The sequence below is a fragment of the Pituophis catenifer genome, unplaced genomic scaffold, assembly GCF_029215685.1.
Source record: "Pituophis catenifer annectens isolate HBS135680 unplaced genomic scaffold, rPitCat1.0.hap2 SCAF_9, whole genome shotgun sequence".
Taxonomy (NCBI): domain Eukaryota; kingdom Metazoa; phylum Chordata; class Lepidosauria; order Squamata; family Colubridae; genus Pituophis; species Pituophis catenifer.
In genome coordinates this window covers 27,293,410-27,313,418 of record NW_027256889.1, presented here as the reverse complement: position 1 = coordinate 27,313,418, position 20,009 = coordinate 27,293,410, and the positions used below count along the sequence as shown (strand labels likewise).

Genomic DNA, 20,009 nt, shown 5'->3' with positions numbered 1-20,009 from the left:
TCTTCCATAGCATCTGCCTGGCTGGTTCAATCTGGCCAGGTTGGCGTACTCCAGGTTCCTTTAGTTAAACAATGACATCTGTTATGACCCTGGAAGCACACCTTGTCTCTTGCATTACTTGCTCTGAGATGAGGTTCCCCCTGAGATTTGAACAACCACCATCCATCCAGTATTTCAAAGGACCCAAAAGTTTGGTAAGAGTTGAGTGATGCCCTTTTCTTCTTTTTCTTCATTCTATTCTAGGTTTGTTGTCTCTGCTGTCTTTGTTTCTTTGCTTTTCTTATATTGTTACTTGTTCCTCTGCGATTTTGCTTCTTGGTAGCCCCACCTCCCAGCTGGAGACTCACCTGGTTAGCTTCTCAACTCAGCTCCAAAGTTTTCCTGCAAGTCCCAGCTGTCCAGAGCATCAGGGGTTTGAGTTTGAAGGCTTCCCCTTCCCAATTTTCTTCAGGATTAGAAACCGGCTAAGAAACTAGCCAGTGGAGAATCTGGTCTCCAGAGCTTCTGAAGATTGTTCAAATGGGCATTTTTTTTTTACCAGAATTGTTTTTAACATGTTTAACAATGTTTTTAACAATTTGTAAACCACCAAGTCCCAACAATGTGGCATATTAATTATTATACAGATAACAATGTGAAGTCACAGCGGCCAGTTCTTTAGCTGGTAAAGGAAATTGACATCAATTTCTTCCAAAGAACCTGGGATGTCATAATGTCTTGGCATAATGTATGTGAGGATCCAAGCAGGGTGGCCTTTTGCAATTGACATATGGGAATTTTGTTAGTGTGCAGATTTTGAAGTGCAGTCCAAGATTTTTCGGTATGGTGGATAAAGTATTTAAGGCCCATATACTTAGAAATGCTTTGTTGAGGGTTTGGAAAAAATATCAATATAAGTTAAATTATAAGATACCTGTATGGGCAAATCCTAGACATGCAATAGAAAATATAAGTATAGAACAAAAACAGGAGGTGATTACTTATAAAGAGCTTCTTATTATGGAAAGTGGGGTAATGTATTTGAAATCTTTAGATACATTGAGAGAAGAAGGTATAATTTACACATGGTTTCAGTACGGTCAGCTTCAAGCTAGAAGGAAGGAAGATCAAAAAACTGGCTTTGTGCAAAATGAGGAAAATTTGGTAAAACAAATTAGAGATCAAAAACAAATGCATATCAAAAGGCTGTATAATGCCTTATTGGAAACAGACTCTGAGACGGAACTGGTTAAAGATTGCATGATTAAATGGGCGCAAAATTTTCAAGAGCCAGTGATGATGGAGACTTGGGAAAAGATTTGGACTAGAAATGTGAAATTTACACAAGCACAAAATTTAAGAGAAAACTTTTATAAAATGTTTTATAGATGGCATTTAGATCCAAAAAAATTATCATGTATGTATCCTAATGTGCAAGCTAAATGTTGGAGATGTGACTGTGATGATGCAACTTATTATCATATATGGTGGACTTGTAAAAAAATCAAAGCATTTTGGATAAAGATTTGGTGGGTGATGCAAAATATTTTTAAAAAAAGATTTACTCCGCATTTGTTTTTACTGGGTATAACTACGGACTGTACAGTTGTAGAGACTAAACTGATTTTGAACTTGATAACAGCAGCAAGATTGTTGATAGCACAACATTGGAAGAAAGACTTTTTGCCTACTATTGATGACTGGATATTGAAAGTAACTAATTTAGCTGAAATGGCTAAAATTTCAGCATATTTGAAGGATCACACACAAGAAAGGTATATACAGGACTGGAGAAGATGGATTGATTATATTCAAAATAAGTATCAGACTAAAAAATATCAAATAGCTTATGAATGATTTTTTTAACTGTATAAGCGCTATATAAGTGATATTAGAAGTATTATGTTTAGGAAGTAGGATTCTATCTATCGGGGGTTAAGAATTTTTTTAGGGGGTGTTAGTTTAATGGTTGGTTAAGCAATTTAGTTTATTGTTAAAAGTTAATAGAAATATCTTGTGTTCTGCTCTGGGAAGTCGGGGAGGGGGAGGGGGGTTGGGTGGGAGGGTTGTGGGAAAACTGTGTTTTTTTTCATCAATAAAACTTTTTCAATAAAAAAAAAAGATTTTTCGGTATGGTACACAGTGAAATCACTGGGACCCACTCAGATCACCATCGTCAGTTTATGCTGTATTATGCTGTATGTAGTTCTCGACTTACAGCAGGTCACTGTTTGAAGTTACAGTGGACCTCCCCAGGGTTACTTACAACCTGGTTCTGAAGTTCCGATGCTTGAGTCCCACAGTCACGTGATCTCATTTCAAGTGCTTGGCTACTGACCTGTATTTATAGCTATTTGCAGCATCCAGCAGTCATGCAACTGTATTTTATGATGTTTCTGCCAAAACCCAGCATTTTCTTTTGTTGTTTGGGCAAAACCAGCCCATAGCAAACTGGTTTACTTAACAATCACGGCATTCAATTACGAACCATGGCATTCACTTAACAACTGTTGCATTCACTTAACATATTTCATAAAATTCCGGGTTGGTCATGTGATAACCCACGTTACGGTTGTAAGTCAAAGACTACCTGTAATTTTTCAAGTTCAGTTTTCAGATTTCAATACCTTGCACTTTTCTCCAGTTCTTTATCTTCTATTCTACCATCCCTTAGCATTGCCACATTAATTATCCAAATTTTCTTTTTTTCAAACCCAATTAAATCTGGTGTGTTATCAGCCAAGACTTTCTCAGTTTGTATTTGGAAACCAAAAAAACCAAAATTGGGAGCAAATAAGTTCCTAGGATTGCCACTTGCTAGAACTGAGAGAAGGTGCTTGAAATTTGTCCTTGAAGCAACGAGAGTAGAAGCCTCATGTTGCTGGAGAATCTTTTACCTGCTAACGTTAAACATGTGCACCACATGGGGTCCTCAGAGACCAAGATACCAACCTACAGTCAGTGGTGGGTTCCCCCTGGTTCGGACCGGTTCTATAGAACCGGTAGTAAAACTGGCGGGAGGCTCCGCCCACTGACCCAGATGTCATGAGAAGCAATCTGCGAATGCGCAGAAGCAAGGCCTGTGCACGAGTGTGTGATCCCGTTGCGAACCGGTAATAAAGGTAAGTAGAACCCACCCCTGCCTACAATAGGTGCTGTTCTCATGACCATAACCTCGTTTCTTCGCTTTTTTCTCCTGCCAGCTGAGGAGCCAAATGGAGGCAAAGAGGGTGTTTGAAGACTTCACAGAGGGAGAGGTCATCTTCCAGCCCACCTACAAATACAAAATTAGCTCGGATGAATGGGATACCAGGTGTGGGGCAGACAGAGGAAGGGCGAGCTGACAGGGAGGGTGGGTGGGTGGGTGGGTGACAGATAGCTATTGTATTTCTTGTATTCTTCCAAGGAAATTATAAAGATTTTGAATTACTTCAGTATCTTTGCAATGGGAGAGACCATACCCATAACAGCCATTTACTTACTTACTTTCTTACTTACTTATTTAATTTGTCAAATTTATATGTTCCCCCATCTAACAAGTGACTCTGAGCAGAGTACAATAGCCTAAAAACAATATATACAAAATTATTATTTTTAAAAAAGTTTGAAACAATAAAAACCACAGTGTTAAAATAGAAAAAAAGACACAAAGCTAACCTAGAGAAAAATATTGGGCAAAATGTTAATTATAATGGAACCATTTTAATATTTCAACAGTTACCTTGGGTCCTCAGATTTTGAGGGACCTTCAGAAAGTCAAAAGGATGATGCCAACTGTTCTGTCCCCATACCACACACGCACCCCCACGGACGGCCCAGAGTTAATAAACCACACGACAAAACTCTTTGAAGATAAAGCTGGCAGCAACCCAGTGGCTAGCTGCCAATTCAGACTTTACTCACACAAAACAAAGATTAGACTGCAAGCATTCCGATAAAGCAGGCAGAGTTTCAACAATACAAGGATTAATCCAAATGCAGTCCGATAAAGCAGGCAAAGTCCAGTAATGCAGAGATCATGGATTATTTCCAGATTTTGCTCGTCACAAACTGAACCAGCCACCACACCCACATTTATACCCTGTGGGGTGTGGTCCAGTGACTCAGCTAATCTCTGGCACGCCTTCCCCTCTGCTGCGCATGCTTCTCCCTGCGCCTCTGCCGGGGGTCCAGCCAGCACTTATCTTCTTCGTCGCTGTCCACATGTGGCTGCGGGGACGTGCTTGGCTCTGAGCCTATCTTTTGGCCTTCGGTGTCCTCCGGAGGCATTGCCAGAGAGGAGGGTCCTGGAGAGGGAGGCCTTGCCAACTCCTCTCCCTCACTCTCAGAGTCTGCATCTGTTGATAGCCCAGGCTCAGGCAACGGAGCCACAACAGCCAACATCCTTTGGGGAACAAGGAAGGACATTCCACAATGCAGGGGCCATGACAGAAAAGCCCGACTGTCAATGACCCACCAAATGTTGCTCCCTGCCAATGAGACCCACAGCATGCATTTTCTACTGGACCTAATGAGATGGGCAGATGTAATTGGGGGGGAGGCAGTCCCTCAAATAACCCAATCCCATATCATATAGGGCAGTGGTGGGTTTCAAACTTTTTTACTACTGGTTCTGTGGGCGTGGCAGGGGAAGGATACTGTAAAATCTTGATTCCCACCCCACTCCAGGGGAAGGATACTGCAAAATCCCCATTTCCTCCCGATCAGCTGGGACTCGGGAGGCAGAGAATAGATGGGGGTGGGGCCGTCAGAATTTGTACTACCGGTTCTCCGAAATATTCAAAATTTCTACTACCGGTTCTCCAGAACTGGTCAGAACCTGCTGAAACCCACCACTGAATGGTTGTGAGTTGCACAGAGTTGTGGTTCTAAGATACAAACCCTTTAAATTAATTAATTAGCAGATCATTGAAGCATCATGGGGTGGGTTGTAATTTGTTTACAAGTTGACTCTTTCTGTGATCCAGAAACTGCAAGTCTCAGGACTTCCAAAATGGCCACTTCCAAAATGTCCTCAGACTACCTACAACAAAAGTTGTTGGAGGGAAGAAAGGAATAACAGAATAACAGAGTCGGAAGGGACCTTGGAGGTCTTCTAGTCCAACCCCCTGCTCAAGAAGGGGAAAGTAACACCAGGACAAGCAAGGATAACTTTAAGGCTGCCTCAGATAAGGGTTGGGGGAGAGGAAGAGAAGCAGAAGGGACTGCTAGAAGAAGTGATTGCTGGTGCAGGCCTGCCAGGGACGAAGTGCCAGGGGGAAATGTTGGTGGAGTTACACTGAGCTACTAGGCAGATGCTGTTTCTGCTTTTCTTGCAGCGAGCAGTATTGTGCCTTTGCCTGGTGTGACCGAATTCTCTTCAAAGGGGAGACCATCTCTCAGCTGGACTATCGAAACCACCTGACCTTGAGGAACAGCGACCACAAGCCAGTCAGTGCTGTGTTTGACATTGCGGTATGTTGACATAGGCTCAGCTCAGGGTCCATCTTCCTGGACCCTTGTTGGCATCTTCTGTTCCTCACATTCCTCAGTTTTGCAGGCTGGCATAGCCATTCAGTCTGCTCACCAAGGCTTCAGAGTCTTCTGCCTACTTACGTGCATTCAAAGTTGTTGCTTTGCTTTTCTGCATGGCATTTTGGTAACCTTGGTAACCCCAAGGAACCCTTGTTTCATTTAATAAAATGAGAGCACTGTCCTCTTCAAGAAGGACCCTTGACAGCAATGGAGTTTTGCTAAGCAAGGGCATAAGCTTGTAATTGACTCACTTTTGTTCATCCAGTAGATTCCGGGCTATAAAATACAGCAAATATACAGTATAATAAAATATCAAGGTATGCAACCAATTAGCCATAACATGAGACTGCAACTCAGAATCCTGAGCAAAATAAAACAGTTGTGCTTGAAGAACAAAATATCTTGACCAAGCTAAGGTGGGACTCTGAAATGGAAGTAGAGAAAATGCCAGGCACTCTTCCACTCCCCACACCACTGAAAACCCTCTTCTCTGCCTTGCACAGAAGAAAAGCTATAAGAGAACATCTTTGAACAGGGGCAGGTTGGCTCTATTCCCTTGAGATGGATGCAGTGACTACCTCTGTGGCCTGGTTCTTGTGGTTTAGCTTCTATGGAAGGTGATTGTGGTAGAATCTGAAGCTGAAGTGAGTTGAGGAGTTAAGAGACATCCTAATCTGGAATAGTTTAGGGCAGTGTTTCTCAACCTTGGTAGCTTGAAGATGGGTGGATGGTTTAGATGGAGGAAGCAGCGAAAAGCAGACCCTCCCTAAACCTTGTAGTGCTTACCTAGTAGCACTTAGCAGTAGTACTTAGACTTATATACCTCTTCATAGTGCTTTTACAGCCTTCTCTAAGTCAGCCTATTGCCCCCAACAATCTGGGACCTCATTTTACTGACCTCAGAAGGATGGAAGGCTGAGTCAACTTTGAGCCAGTCAGGATCGAATTCCTGGCAGTGGGCAGTGTTAGCCTGCAATACTGCTTCTAACCACTGGGCCACCACTAGCAGTTTCTCTAGTGAGGGCATTAGGCTGCCAAGAGTCCAATTAATAGGCAAGTAACCATAAATACACCATTCTGACCAGCTGCCCATGTCCTCTTGGTTCCTTGTGCTGGACAGCAATGCTAATAATTTTGCTGGTACTGATTGTGACTACATATTATATGTCCTTTCTAGGTGAAAGTGGTGGATGAACAGCTCTACCGCAAAGTCTTTGGGGAAACTGTGAGCTCCATGGACAAGAGGGAGAATGCCAGTATCCCATCAGTCACTCTCTCCAAGAGGGAGGTAAAACAGTGCTACCCAAACAGAGAGGGAGTTTAGCACAGGAGCTGAATTCAGGCAGGAGTGGTCTCTCAAGAGACCATTGGATCAAGACAATCTTGCCTAGCTGTGGAACTGGGAACTTGATCTGCTTTGCTGGTTCAGAGAACAGTAAGGTCTAGTCATCTGCCCAAAACATTCTTTATGAATAATTAATTAATTAATTAATAATTTAGAATCAATTTCCTACTGGCTGGAAATATTCAAATCAGGGGATTTAATCCAATATTGATACTTAACCTGACCTAAATAATGCCACCATCAGATGACAAATCAGAATAGAAGCTGCAGGGGTAGGAAATGATGGAAAATATTTGTAGCTCAGGTGGTACATGTTGGTAGCGGTTTGTTCTCCGGGCTTCCTGTTTAGCTTCAAGTTGTCTTAGCTTCATGTCAGGTCTGCCTCCCTTCAAATCCTAAGAAAGAAAACCCCCGACTTCCTTGATTTACGGAAGAGGAACTTTTAATAAGAATGAACTTTGCAAAAGCAAGGCAAGATCTGGGAAAAATCTGCGTGAAAGTTACACATTGAAAGTCACCTCAAATCACTCCTCCAGGAGGGATTTGGTCCAGCCCCAGAAAGACCAATCAGCATCCAATATGATGTTATGGGAAGTGTTGTGTGCCTCCGGAGTCCCAGGATGGTTGGCCTTGGAAAAGTCCAAACAACTCCACGCAGCAGCACCACAGTTCATGAGTACAAACCTCCCTTCCAAATTCTCACAGGAACACTTCACATCACCTTTCTTTTCCACCTCAAATGCCAACCCCCCACCCCCACTCCCATTTCTATGGCAGCCGAGAGCAAGCAAGCTGCAAACTGCACGCTGTAGAGCCAGCTGATACAAATGTTTCATCACCAGGCTAGGTGACATCCTTGGTGGGACTTCAGTTGATACTTCAACCAAAATTCCTCTGAGGATGTCACCTGATGATGAAACGATCAGAAGCTAAACGAGAAGCTGTAAGGGTTGCCTGGAGAAAATAAGATTTACACCACTATCATTTCGGCAGTTCAAGAATGGATGAATAGCAGCTGAACTGAACTCTGGGTCTTTATTCTATTGTTCTGCATCTCCAGTTCTTTTTCAGGGATGTGAAGTTTATGCAGCTACAAATGGACGTCTTCATCATCTGCAATGGGCCAACCCCATGCCAATTTGAGTTCATCTGCAAGCCACATGAAAGCAGCTATTGCAAGCCATGGCTAACAGCAAAACCCAGCAAGGGCTTCTTGTTATCAGGTGACTTGATGGTTGTGATATGTGAGTGTGCCTGCATGTTGTACTCCAGTTTACGTTTGTGCTAGAAAGAAGCAGTCCATAGGTTGCTGTTTGGTCTTAGGTTTGCGAACATGCAATTCATTCTCTGCAACCTGTCTTTTTCCCTGAAAAGGTGGTAGTATGAGCATCAGACTTGAATAACTTGGATTGTTTGAACTTGTAGCAGTTTGATTTCTGGTCTATATTTCTGACCTTAGGTAGTGTTTTTGTGCACTCCATTGCTTTTGTTAGACCTCTGATATTTTTAATCCCAACCAGATAATCAATGTATTGATTATCTGGTTGGGATTAAACAAATATAATCTGTTTATTATATTTTGTGTCTGGAATATTTCAGTTTGCTATTTCTATGAGGTTACAGCCAAACTTTGCTAAAATGTTGGTCTTTGATCATCTGATCTTTCTTTGTAAATCTCCAACAACTCTTTCCACCTGTGCATGAGATCTGTGTGAAGTTTTCAGTCTTGGTATTCTTAGTTTACATCTTTCTTCTCTCTTGAGATGATGAGGTAACCGTTGAATTGGAAGTGTTTGTGAATAAATCAACAGCAACCCATTTAAACTCTGGAGAAGACCAATTGGAAGATGTCTTAGTTTTACACCTTGACCGGGGCAAGGATTATTTTTTACCTGTGACAGGAAATTATTGCCCCAGCTGCTTTGGGACCCCCATACATGCTCTCATTCACATGAGACAACCCATTCAAGATATATTGCCAGAAACCATCAGGAAGCTGGTGAGATCTTACTGTCATGGATACCCCCCCTTCTACCTGTGATACCACCATTTGCACAAGAACACAGACCCTTATAGTGCCTGTTGTTGTTTTTATCCAGACACTGATGCCACTGCAGTCAGGAGAAGATTTCTTCTGTGATGAGAAGCCGTTGGACGTACCCAAGGAATTGTGGATGATGGTGGACCATCTATACCATAATGCTTGCCAAAAGGTGAGTATCCACCTGAGTCTATGCATCCTAATCGTGATAGAAGTATCCTATTGCAGTAGGCAGGTATTTAATTCTGAAGTCAAGGATAGAAAAACAGTTGGGAATGTTTCTATAGATTATTTGACTCAGCTCTGTTCCTTACAGGTAGTACTCGTTTACTGACTACAGTTGTGACTGGCAGCTCAGTCATTAAGCAAAGCATTCACTAAGTGAACTGTGATTATGAACTTACTTCATCTTTCCTTTGCTTTACAGACCTGTGAAGGTTGTAAATGCAAGGACTGGTCACAAAACTTTTTTTTTATCACTGTTATATCTGTAAAAGGTTGCTAAATGAGGCAGTTGTAAATGAGGACTACCTGTATGACAGTTTCATGTGCAAAAAAAGGCCTGCTATGGGACGATGAGAGCAGATGTGTTTGTATGGATGCAAATAAGAGGAATGTGCTGTCAGAAGACCTGACAAAAGACAACTGTTTGCATGTAACTTCCATCTTCCTTTGGTTCTGCTACCACTGCTGCTCCTCGCCTGCAGAAGGACCTATTCCAGCAGCCTGGTCCTAGAGTTGAATTTCCAGAGATCCGCGACTGCCTGGACACAGGAACGTTGGACACACTCGGTATTCTTTGGGGAAGGCCCTTTCCTTTCACCCTTGCCCAGTGGTGAAATCCAAATTTTTTTACTACCGGTTCTGTGGGCGTGACTTGGTGAGCATGGTAGGGGAAGGATACTGCAAAATCCCCATTCCCACCCCACTCCTGGGGGAAGGATATTGCAAAATCTCCATTCCCACCCCACTCCTGGGGGAAGGATATTGCAAAATCTCCATTCCCCCCCCCCCCACTCTGGGGCCAGCCAGAGGTGGTATTTGCTGGTTCTCCGAACTACTCAAAATTTCCGCTACCGGTTCTCCAGAACCTGTCAGAACCTGCTGGATTTCACCCCTGCCCTTGCCCCTTAAAGCTGCTTCTGGGCCACCACCTAACAGATTCTTGAGGGTGTGCCAATGGGGAGAGTCACACTGCAGCTTCAATCTATCAGCTGCCCCATCCCACCCCAAGAGGGACTTTTTGTCTCCTTGAACTTTTTTTTTTTTTTACTTTTAAAACCATTTTTTCTACAACCTCTTTGGCTGAAAAGGTTGTAAACAAATGCTTTTAAAGCCTCTGACGATCCCAGCTGACTTGCCTGATCGGCAGAGGCTTTTTTTCCTTTTAAAAATATTTTTTCTATAACCTCTTCGGCTGGGCAATGGGGGGGCGGGGGGCAGGGATTTTTGCAACCGGTTCTCCGAACCACCCGCCTCCATCGCTACTGGATCGGGCGATCCGGTCTGAACCGGGAGCATTTCACTCCTGATATAGGTGCTTAATGGACATAACCCACTCCCATGGGAGACTGGAGCTTTCCCAGGGTCAGAGTAAGCACAGGCAGAGTAAGCAGCCCTTTTCCTTTCATCCTCATTGTCAGTTGGCAGCAGCTGCTCTGTAGCTGAAGTTCTGCTTCTCTTCTTGGAGAGTCTTCCAGAGCCAGTTATCTGCTTCCAGCTGTATGACCGCAGTGTGGAGAGTGCTGGCAGCTACAGCCTGAGTAGTCAGGTAAGGGAGCCCAGGGAGGAGCAGGAATGTGTAAACACCTTGGGCATCTCTAGGTCAGCAGTGACTCTCCTCCTCTTTTCCAGGTAGTTTCCATGCTCCCCCGGTGCCACAAAAATGTTTTCAATTATCTGATGGCATTTCTACGGGAACTGCTGCAACATTCTGAGAAAAATCACTTGGATGGGCATATCCTTGGTAAGCAAGATTGAACCCCCTCTGGGAGTGCAGTGCAGCATCATCTGGCCTGAGGATGAGAGGGGAGGGTTTATTTGCTCTGGGAGCAAGTGGGGAGGAGGCTCCTTCCCACTTGCAGCACTGCAGAATTCCAGCCCCTTGCTGTCCTTTGCTGCTTCCTCTCTCTGGGGCAGCATTATTCCCCACCCCACCCCAAAGCTCAGAGGTCTTCAACATCTTCATAAGTGATTTAGATGAGGTGATATAAAAGGAACTCATCAACTTTGCAGACAACAGCAAGCTGGCAGGATAGGTTCAAGAATCAGATGGCTCTCGACAAAATGAAGTTCAAAGGTGAGAAAAGTAAGGTTTTACACTTAGGAAAGAAAAACCAAATGCACAGGTATAAAATAGGTCCATGATGGCGAACCTATGGCATGCGTGCCACAGGTGGCACGCGGAGCCATATCTGTGGGCACGCGAGCTCAGCTCCAGCACACTGATTTTCGGGCCTTCTGGGCCCACCAGTCGGCAAACAGGCCATTTCCAGCCTCCGGAGGGCCTCCAGGGTGTGTGTGGGGAAGGCCATTTTCGCCCTCCCCAGGCTCCTAGAAAGGCTCGGGAGCCTGGGGAGAGTGAAAAACGGGTCTACCGGGCCCACTGTGCCATCACGTGCCAAAAGTGCGGTGTGTGTGTGTGTGTGTGTATGGGGAGGGTCATATGCACATGCGTGAGGGGTGGGGCGCATAGAATTATGGGTGTCGGCATGTGCACGTGTGACCCCTCTGTGCTCCCCCTGCTTTTGGCACGTGATCGCAAAAAGGTTAGCCATCACTGGAATAGGTGGTACCTGGCTCAATACCTGGTGGTACCTGGTTTCTTAATGAGCCACCACTTAAATATGAGCCAGCAGTGTGCTGCAGCTGCCAACAGAGAGGTAGTTCCAAGCTCACATGAAATGCTAGTAGCACTTAATACTGCACTGGTAAGACCACACTTGGGATACTGCATCCATTACTGATCACTATGATGCAAAATAAATAAACAAATAAATGCTGAGACCCTAGAAAGAGTGCAGAGAAGAGCAATAAAGGTAATAAAGGGTCTGGAAGCTAAAGTGTCATGGTTCCAACCAATGCCCTAATTAAATCATAAGCCTCGAGCCAAGCTTCAAAAGAAATCCAGTTATTTATTAGGAGCTTCATATTGGCACATTCCAAGTGAAGCCAACTCTGACCTCACTTAATTCACATCCAGGCTCTGAATGTACATCCAGACTCTGTTTCCCCCACCCACCCCGCCCCAAGGTGTGTCATCAGTCACATTCTCCAACGAAACAATTTCGCGTGTTGTAGAGATCACTTCCCTCCGGGCACTGTGGATAACCACAGAGATGGCCTTGACAGAGTGATGTATGGAATGTGCTTTTGTTTTGACTGAAGTGTTCCCTCGCTGCAGCTGCAAAGTTTGTTTTCCCATCTCCCTTGCCTATGGCAACTCGAGAGCAGGCCAGGGATGCTTTGCGAGTTGACATATGACACATCATATGGCATATGATGAACTATTAAGGAATGTCTAGCCTAACAAAGAGAAGGATTAGAGGCAGGGGTGAAATGCTACCGGTTCGGACCGGTTCGGTCAAACTGGTAGTAAAAAATGCTTTAAAAAGTAAAAAAAAAAAGTTCCGATGATTGCAGTTCGCCCAGCTGATCGTCGTAACTTTTTTTTTTTTTTTTTTTTACTTTTGAGACATTTTTTTATTACTGGCTCGGGCGAATAGGTAGTAAAAATTGCTTTAAAAAAGTAAAAAAAAGGCTCTGACAATCACAGCTGTGCCATGCGATCGCCGGAGCCTTTTTTTACTTTTTTAAAGCATTTTTTTACTACCTATTCGCTTGAGCCAGTAGTAAAAAAATGCTTTTAAAAGGTAAAAAAAAGGTTCCGATGATCAGCTGAGTGACCCACGATCATCGGAACTTTTTTTTTTTAAAAGCATTTTTTACTACCAGTTCAGCCAAACCGGTCCGAACCGGTAGGATTTCACCCCTGCCTCTAATCCTTCTCTTTGTTAGGCTAGACATTCCTTAATAGTTCATCATATGCCTCCTTTCCCATTGCCAGCCCTCACCGCTTCCTTCTTTCTCTGGGCAGCGAGTGTATTTGGGCCTGTCCTGCTGCGTCCTCCACCTGGCCACCCAGCGCCCGACACTGTTGAGAAGCAGAAGGCCCAGCAGTTCCTCCAGCACTTCCTTTTCCAGGAAGGAAGCTCACCTTGAAGGCTTTGGGAAGATTGTCAGTGGGATTCCTGGGAAGATGCTTTGGTATATTCAGAAAATTACATGCTTTACTACTTTAAAATGTTTTAAAATAAAGATAATCTTTTAAAAATAATACAGGGCAGTTACAAAGAAACAATTTCCAAAAACTAGTAGTGGGTTTTGGTATTAAAGGAGAGACTAATGTGGATCTGACTCTTCATATCCCAGTTTCTGTGGGGAAAAAATCATTCTCCTCCATTGCTTTTCAATTTGATTTTCAACCCTAAGTCAGGTGCTTTGATTTAAATAAATGAATTCTTTTTTAAGATGTTTCCTGCTCTTTGTAATTCAGACAGCGCTGCTGTGGGGGCATACAAGTGGCTGTTTTAAGGAGCTGCCAGGTAAACCAGGATGCAGATGCCAGGATGCAGGTGTCAGTTCCTTGCTCTTTGCCACCCAGTCACGCTGTTCCCCTTGCCTCCAAGGGGTTACATCATGGGTGTCTTTGGCAGTTGTTCTTCCTCTTTGGATTTCAATGGGTCACTGGCTGTGTGAAAGCATCCATAAGACCTGGAATTGGAAGGTCCGACCTTGGGACTCTACTTGGACATCCCTAGCCTGGCTTGGTTGCCCTTCTCCACTATCCTGTTTAGGCAACTCCCAAATTTAAAACAAAGTGAAATAAAGAGACCAAGGCAGAAGCATCTCCAAAGGGCAGGCTAGCCCACTCTCGTTGGGGTCTGGTGGGCCTGGAGAATGGAACTTGGGCAGCCAGATCTCATCTTTCATGAGGCACAGCCAAGAAGCAGAACAGTCAGAGTAGTTCAGCACTCTTCTGAGTCAATTTCTGGGCACTGCAGTGAAGAAAGGTGAGCTACTTCATCTTACGCTGTTTAAAGATTCTGAAACATATATAAAGATGACTCTTGCAAAGATAGTGCCATTTTGTCCCTTAAATCAAAGAGTGGAGCTCTGTTGTACCAGAAAGAAATTAGAGTCAAAAACACTAGCAAGGGGGAAGGGTTGGGAGGGGGCAGGTTTGAACAAGAAGCAAAGACAAGTTAATGGAGAGGCTGAACTCCAGGAAAGAGGAGCTGGCCTGGGTTTGTTTGCCACCAGAGAGAATAGAATAGAATAGAATAGAATAGAATAGAATAGAATAGAATAGAATAGAATAGAATAGAATAGAATAGAATAGAATAGAATAGGGTAGGGTAGGGTAGGGTAGGGTAGGGTAGGGTAGGGTAGGGTAGGGTAGGGTAGGGTAGGGTAGGGTAGGGTAGGGTAGGGTAGGGTAGAGTAGAGTAGAGTAGAGTAGAGTAGAGTAGAGTAGAGTAGAATAGAGACACCCAGAGCTGCCAAACCACACTCTGGTCACCTTCCCCAAATTAGAGACGGGTGTTAAAGCAGTGTTGGACTAGTGTCAGTGCAAGGGGAAACCACTATTATAAAAATGGTATGGTTTAGCTCATTCACATCTCTGTTGAGGATATTGTATGGCTGCCCATCTATCACGCTTGGCAGCAAACAAGATAAAAGACAGAATCAATTTCACAACCCATTACAGTTGAGGCCTCTAAAAATTTCCGTAACTATAAACCACACACCTGTACCCCCATCAGGGCTCCAATAGTCCCTTGGCCCCAGTGTCGGGGATTGGGCAACAGCCCTTCACGGTCTTCTGGAAGGCCACTAGGGTCACGAGAGAAGGAGCTGGAATGCTCCTGTGCAGAGAGGAGTCTCAGAGGAGCAGTGTAATGCACAAATTGCATCCCCCGCCTTCTCACTGTACTTCTATACGGAGCCCACTGAATATTTCCCTCCAGGGGATTCAAGAAAAAGCGACTGAGGAACGTTTTTCACATTTACAACTGTTGCAGCATCCCCCTGATCACGTGATCAGAATTCAGACACTTGGCAACTGATTCCTATTTATGATGGTTGCAATGTCCTGGGGTCACGGGATCCCTTTTGCAACCTTCTGACAAGCAAAGTCAATGGGGAAGCCAGATTCACTTAACAGCCACATCCACTTGCTCTGCCTGGCTGTGGGCCTTGAAGTCTGCAAGATGGAGCTGTTGCACTCTCCTTCCTTCTGCCCTGAGTTTCCAACAGGACCAGGACTTTGCCTGCAGAGAAGTACCAGTTGCACAATACACATTAAATGCGCAATCGCATTTCCTCACATTCAACGAGGAAAAAGTAGAAGACAGTAGAAAAATCCAATGTGGGTAAACTAAAAGCAAAAACTGAATTGTAGGAAATGGAAGAAGGACTCCAAAAAGCTCAAATGGGTAGTCTGGGAATCAAAAGGGAAAATTGGGAAAGCTGAGATTCAGAATGAGTTGAAATTGGCAAAGGAGGCCAAGAAGAAACAAAAGCCCTCAAGGACTTGCCTTCGCTCCAAATGCTCAAGCTTGATCTGTCAAGAAAGCTTCGGTTTGGATTCTCGCACTGTGGAGGGAATTAAGCATAGTGGCCTAAAGGGGTAAACATCTGCCAAAGTTGGGGGGAAAGCACAGGTATCAATTTCATTTAAAAATACTTACTTTAAAACCATAGCTTGAAATATAGAATTGAAAGTTGATTACTGAATGCAAGAAAAGCAGTCTATGATGGAAATAAAGCATGTGTCAAGTATAATGCACTCTGATAACAGCTCAACATTGAACATTTGAGTAAAAGAGGTGTAATATCCACACCCTGTAGTTGATACTAAAGGTATTTAGATTGTGGATGGGAATGTCCATCTACTTTCCTATCCAAAGAATGCTGTGTTATGGTTTAAGAATCTGAATAATTCTAGGATCTAGAATTCTTATCACTTGCATGATAAGAGCCATGGTGGTGCAGTGGTTAGAGTGCAGTTCTGCAGGCTACTTCTGCTGCCTGCTGGCTGCCTGCAATTTGGCAGTTCGAATCTCATCAGGCTCAATGTTGCACCTTCCATCCTTCCAAGATTGGTAAAATGAGGACCCAGATTGTTGTGGGCAATATGCTGACTCTGTAAACCACCTAGAGAAGGCACTGTGAAGCGGTATATAAGTCTAAGTGCTATTGCTATGACACAATGAGGAGCATGAGAAATCTGTATGCCTTAGCAGAGTGTCTACCAAAGACAGGAAAGCAAGCAGAGAAATGTTAAGAAATGCAAAAGCTGAAAGAAAAGTAAGATTTTACACTTAGGCAAGAAAAATCATTGCACAGGTGTAGAATAGGTGGCACCTGCTCCATAGCTGCAAGTGTGACAGGGATTTAGGAGTCCTAGTGGACAACCACTTAAGCAGTGTGCTGCAGCTGCCCCAAAAACCAATGCAGTCCTAGCATTGACAGAAGAAGAGTATCAAGATTATAGAGCTGTGGTGGTGCAGTACTGGAGGCTACTTCTGCTGACTGCCGGCTGCCAGCACTTTGGCAGTTCAATTTTCATTGGCTCAAGGTTGGCTCAGTCTTCCATCCTTCTGAGGTTGGGAAAATGAGGACCCAGATTGTTGGGGACAAGATGCTGACTCTGTAAACCACTTAGAGAGGGCTGTAAAGCACTGTGAAACAGTATATAAGTCTAAGTGCTATTGCTATCACATGAAGTATTATTGCTGCTTTATATTGCACTGGTAAGACCACACTTGGAATACTGAGTTCAGTTTTGATCACCATGATACAAAAAAGATGTTGAGACTCTAGAAAGAGTGCAGAGAAGAACAATAAAGATGATTAGGGGACTGGAGGCTAAAGGCTCAAAAGCTTTGTTATTATTATGTGTCAGTAACCCTGCAATTCAACTATCTAGAATTGCAGTCTGTAATTGATGTGTTGTATGTGTAATGAATGTGTTGGTATAAAGTAAATTTAACAGAGTTGGAAAGGATCTTGGAGGTCTTCTAGTTCAACCTCTTGTTCAAGTAGGAGACCCTATACCAGAAGTCTTCAAACTTGGCAGCTTTAAGACTTGTGGACTTCAACTCCCAGAATTCTCCAGCCAGCATAACATAGCTGACTGGAGAATTCTGGGAGTTGAAGTCCACAAGTCTTAAAGCTGCCAAGTTTGAAGACCTCTGCCCTATACCATTTTAGACAAATGGTTATCCGATCTCTTCTATAAAACCTGGCAATGATGGAACACCTACAACTTATGAAGGCAAGCCATTCCACTGGTTAATTATTCTGTCAGGAAAATTCTCCTTAGTTCTAGGTTGGTTCTCTCCTTGACTAGTTTCTATCCATTACTTCTTGTCTTGCCTTCTGATGCTTTGGAAAATAGGTTGACACTATTCTTCTTTACAGCAGTCCCTCAAAAATTGGAACAATGCTATCATGTCACCCCTAATCCTTCTTTTCACTGGACTAGACATACCCAATTTACTGGGGCCTAAGACCGAACCTTGGGTTACACCACTGCTTACTTCCCTCCATGTAGATGTAGTTTCATTAAGCATTACATGTCGAGTGTGTATAGTCCTTAACGGAACTGTCAACCAGTTATGAATCTATGCAGTGGTGATGCTATCTATCCCACATTTTTCTAACTTACTAAGAAGTAGGTTATGGTCTACTTTGTCAAATGCCAAGCATACTACATCCACAGCATTTTGCTTATCCACTAACTTAGAGACTTTGTCAAAGAATGAAAGTTTGGTTGTACTTTTTAAAAATATTTTTTTTAGTTTACTTTATTGTCATTGCACATGGTACAATGAAATGTTATCTTCAATGTACATTGTAACTATAAAAACACAAACATAAATCCTTTACATTCTATATAATTGAAATTGAAAACCGATATTGCACTATACCATAGAATTCAATATGGTTATTGCCCTGGGATAGAAGCTGTTTTTCAGCCTATTTGTCCTTGTATTTATTATCCTGTATAGGCAGCGAGAGCTATAAAGCTCTTTAAAGAGGGGAGAGGGCAACCAATGATCCTCTGGGCAATGACGTTGACCCTCTGGAGCATTGTCCTATTTGCCACTGTGCAATTTGCAAACCATAAACAGATGCAGTAAGTTAAAATACTCTCTATGGTGCAGCGGCAATTTTTCATTCAGTTGTTGTTTCCTGAGAAGTCTCAGGCAGTATAATCTCTGCTGGCCCTTTTGACCAGTGCTGCAATGTGAGTGTCCCAGGTCAGGTCCTTTTATGATAACACCCAGAAACTTAAAACTGGCCACTTGCTCCACTAGGTCTCCATTGATAAGCAAGGGCTGGATGTCTGATCTACTCCTTCTATAGTCCACTATAAACTCCTTGGTCTTATTTGTGTTAAGGACCAGGTTATTGTCTCTACACCATGAAAGCAACCGTTCCACCTCATCTTAATAGGCAGACTCATTCCCACCCCCATCAGCCCCACCACTGTTGTATCATCTGCAAATTTAGTAATAATATTACTAGCGTGAGAACAATTAACCAGTGGAACAGCTTGTTTTCAGAAGTTGTGGGTGCTTCATTAGTGGAGGTCTTGTAAGAAGAGACTGGACAGCCACTTGTCTGAAATAGTATTAATGTAAATGAAGCGGGCTCTGATAGATGACCACTGGATATCTTTCTATTCACTCTATTCTAAAAAGCAATGCATCCGGTTGGAAAAAGTACAAACTCAGCCAAAATCCTTTTGGTTCCTCTAGGAGGCCTCTAAGTTGTCAGAAGAAAGGAACATTCTAATGACATACAGCTTAAAGGTTGGTTAAGTCAAGGGGATCCACATGAGTTAAAAGTTGTCTTTCGTCAGAAGATGATTTGAGTCTATGCTTCAGTAATCTACAAAAAGAATTATAACTGTTTTGCAAAGAAACTCAGTAATTAGGAAATGTCAATTAAAAATGACAAATGTATATGACCATATGAATTGCTGAATTAACAATCCTTTGTCTAGAAGGGTATAAAACCATTGTACCTAATTTCTGTCTTTGTTCAACGCTTCATGTACAGAGCCTTGAACCTATTGCGCAATATATAAATTGTCTCTGATTAATCCAAAAGTTGTGTTTGTCTTATTAAATCCACAACATTTATGGCACCCTCCAGATGGGACTAAAAGGAGGAACTTTTATTCTACCAGACAGCCTGCCTCAGCGGGAATCGACGCCTCTCCAAGGAAAATCCACTGGGTGGCCATTAGGACTCCTTTGAAGTCCACGGAGATTCAGTGAGGAGGTGCCGTAAACCCGCTGACGAAAACAGGCCAGTCAAGAATCCTTGAAGGTTAATCAGACACAGAGACTCGACATAAATACATAAAAAAGAAAGAAAGAAAGAAAGAAAGGAAAAGAAAACAGGTAAGTATAAATCAGAGAGTTAAAGTCTCTCTGTTTAGAGGTGCCTACTCTTTAAGGGGTAGAAGAGTGGGGCTTGATCAACCCCCTAAGGGACCAGGTGGCATCCTGAAGTCTCTGGAATTAAGTATTTAAATATTGGAATTAAGGAACTAAGTATTGTGTGTAATCTTATGTGTGGTAAGAGAAGAACTAATTGCAGTGTTATAAAACTTCTGATAAACTGACATGTCATTTTCTCTCTCAGAGAACCAGCCAGAGAAAGGCGGGGTAAAGGGTGATATCTGATACCTGCCTTTGCAGTTTCAGAGTATTGATTCAAAATACCTCATTTAGATTGTTTGTTTTATTTTTGAAGCTGTCTTTCTTACTCCTTAATGTTTTTATGTCTGCGTGCATTCTGCATACTTAACAGATGGCACGTTTGTTCGTTTGTATGTTTGTTTGTTGTTTATTTGTTTGTTTGTCAGCAGCATAAGCTGCTGCCTTTTTAGGAATTGTCACAGAGATGAGTTAGAAATTACAATATGTAGTAAGAGAGATTCAGTGGCATTTTTGTCTAAAATGTTAGATTCTGCCTCGAGAGTATGCTTGTTTTTGTTCACTTCAGTTTACAAGGAGATTAGATATTGGTGCTGAGGAGCTAATTTGT

At 43.0% G+C, this 20,009-nt stretch overlaps 1 protein-coding gene across 1 annotated transcript in view; it reads left to right on the top strand.

The window, feature by feature from the left end:
• Positions 1 to 13,231, top strand: part of INPP5B (inositol polyphosphate-5-phosphatase B) — a 37,722-nt gene extending 24,491 nt beyond the window's left edge. The window contains 10 exon segments of the mRNA XM_070949255.1: positions 3,183 to 3,292; positions 5,298 to 5,433; positions 6,671 to 6,781; positions 7,899 to 8,061; positions 8,602 to 8,837; positions 8,938 to 9,051; positions 9,587 to 9,671; positions 10,523 to 10,650; positions 10,734 to 10,845; positions 12,976 to 13,231. Coding sequence (XP_070805356.1) covers positions 3,183 to 3,292; positions 5,298 to 5,433; positions 6,671 to 6,781; positions 7,899 to 8,061; positions 8,602 to 8,837; positions 8,938 to 9,051; positions 9,587 to 9,671; positions 10,523 to 10,650; positions 10,734 to 10,845; positions 12,976 to 13,100 — 1,320 coding nt within the window. The 3' untranslated portion in view covers positions 13,101 to 13,231.
• Positions 13,232 to 20,009: the final 6,778 nt, after the last annotated feature.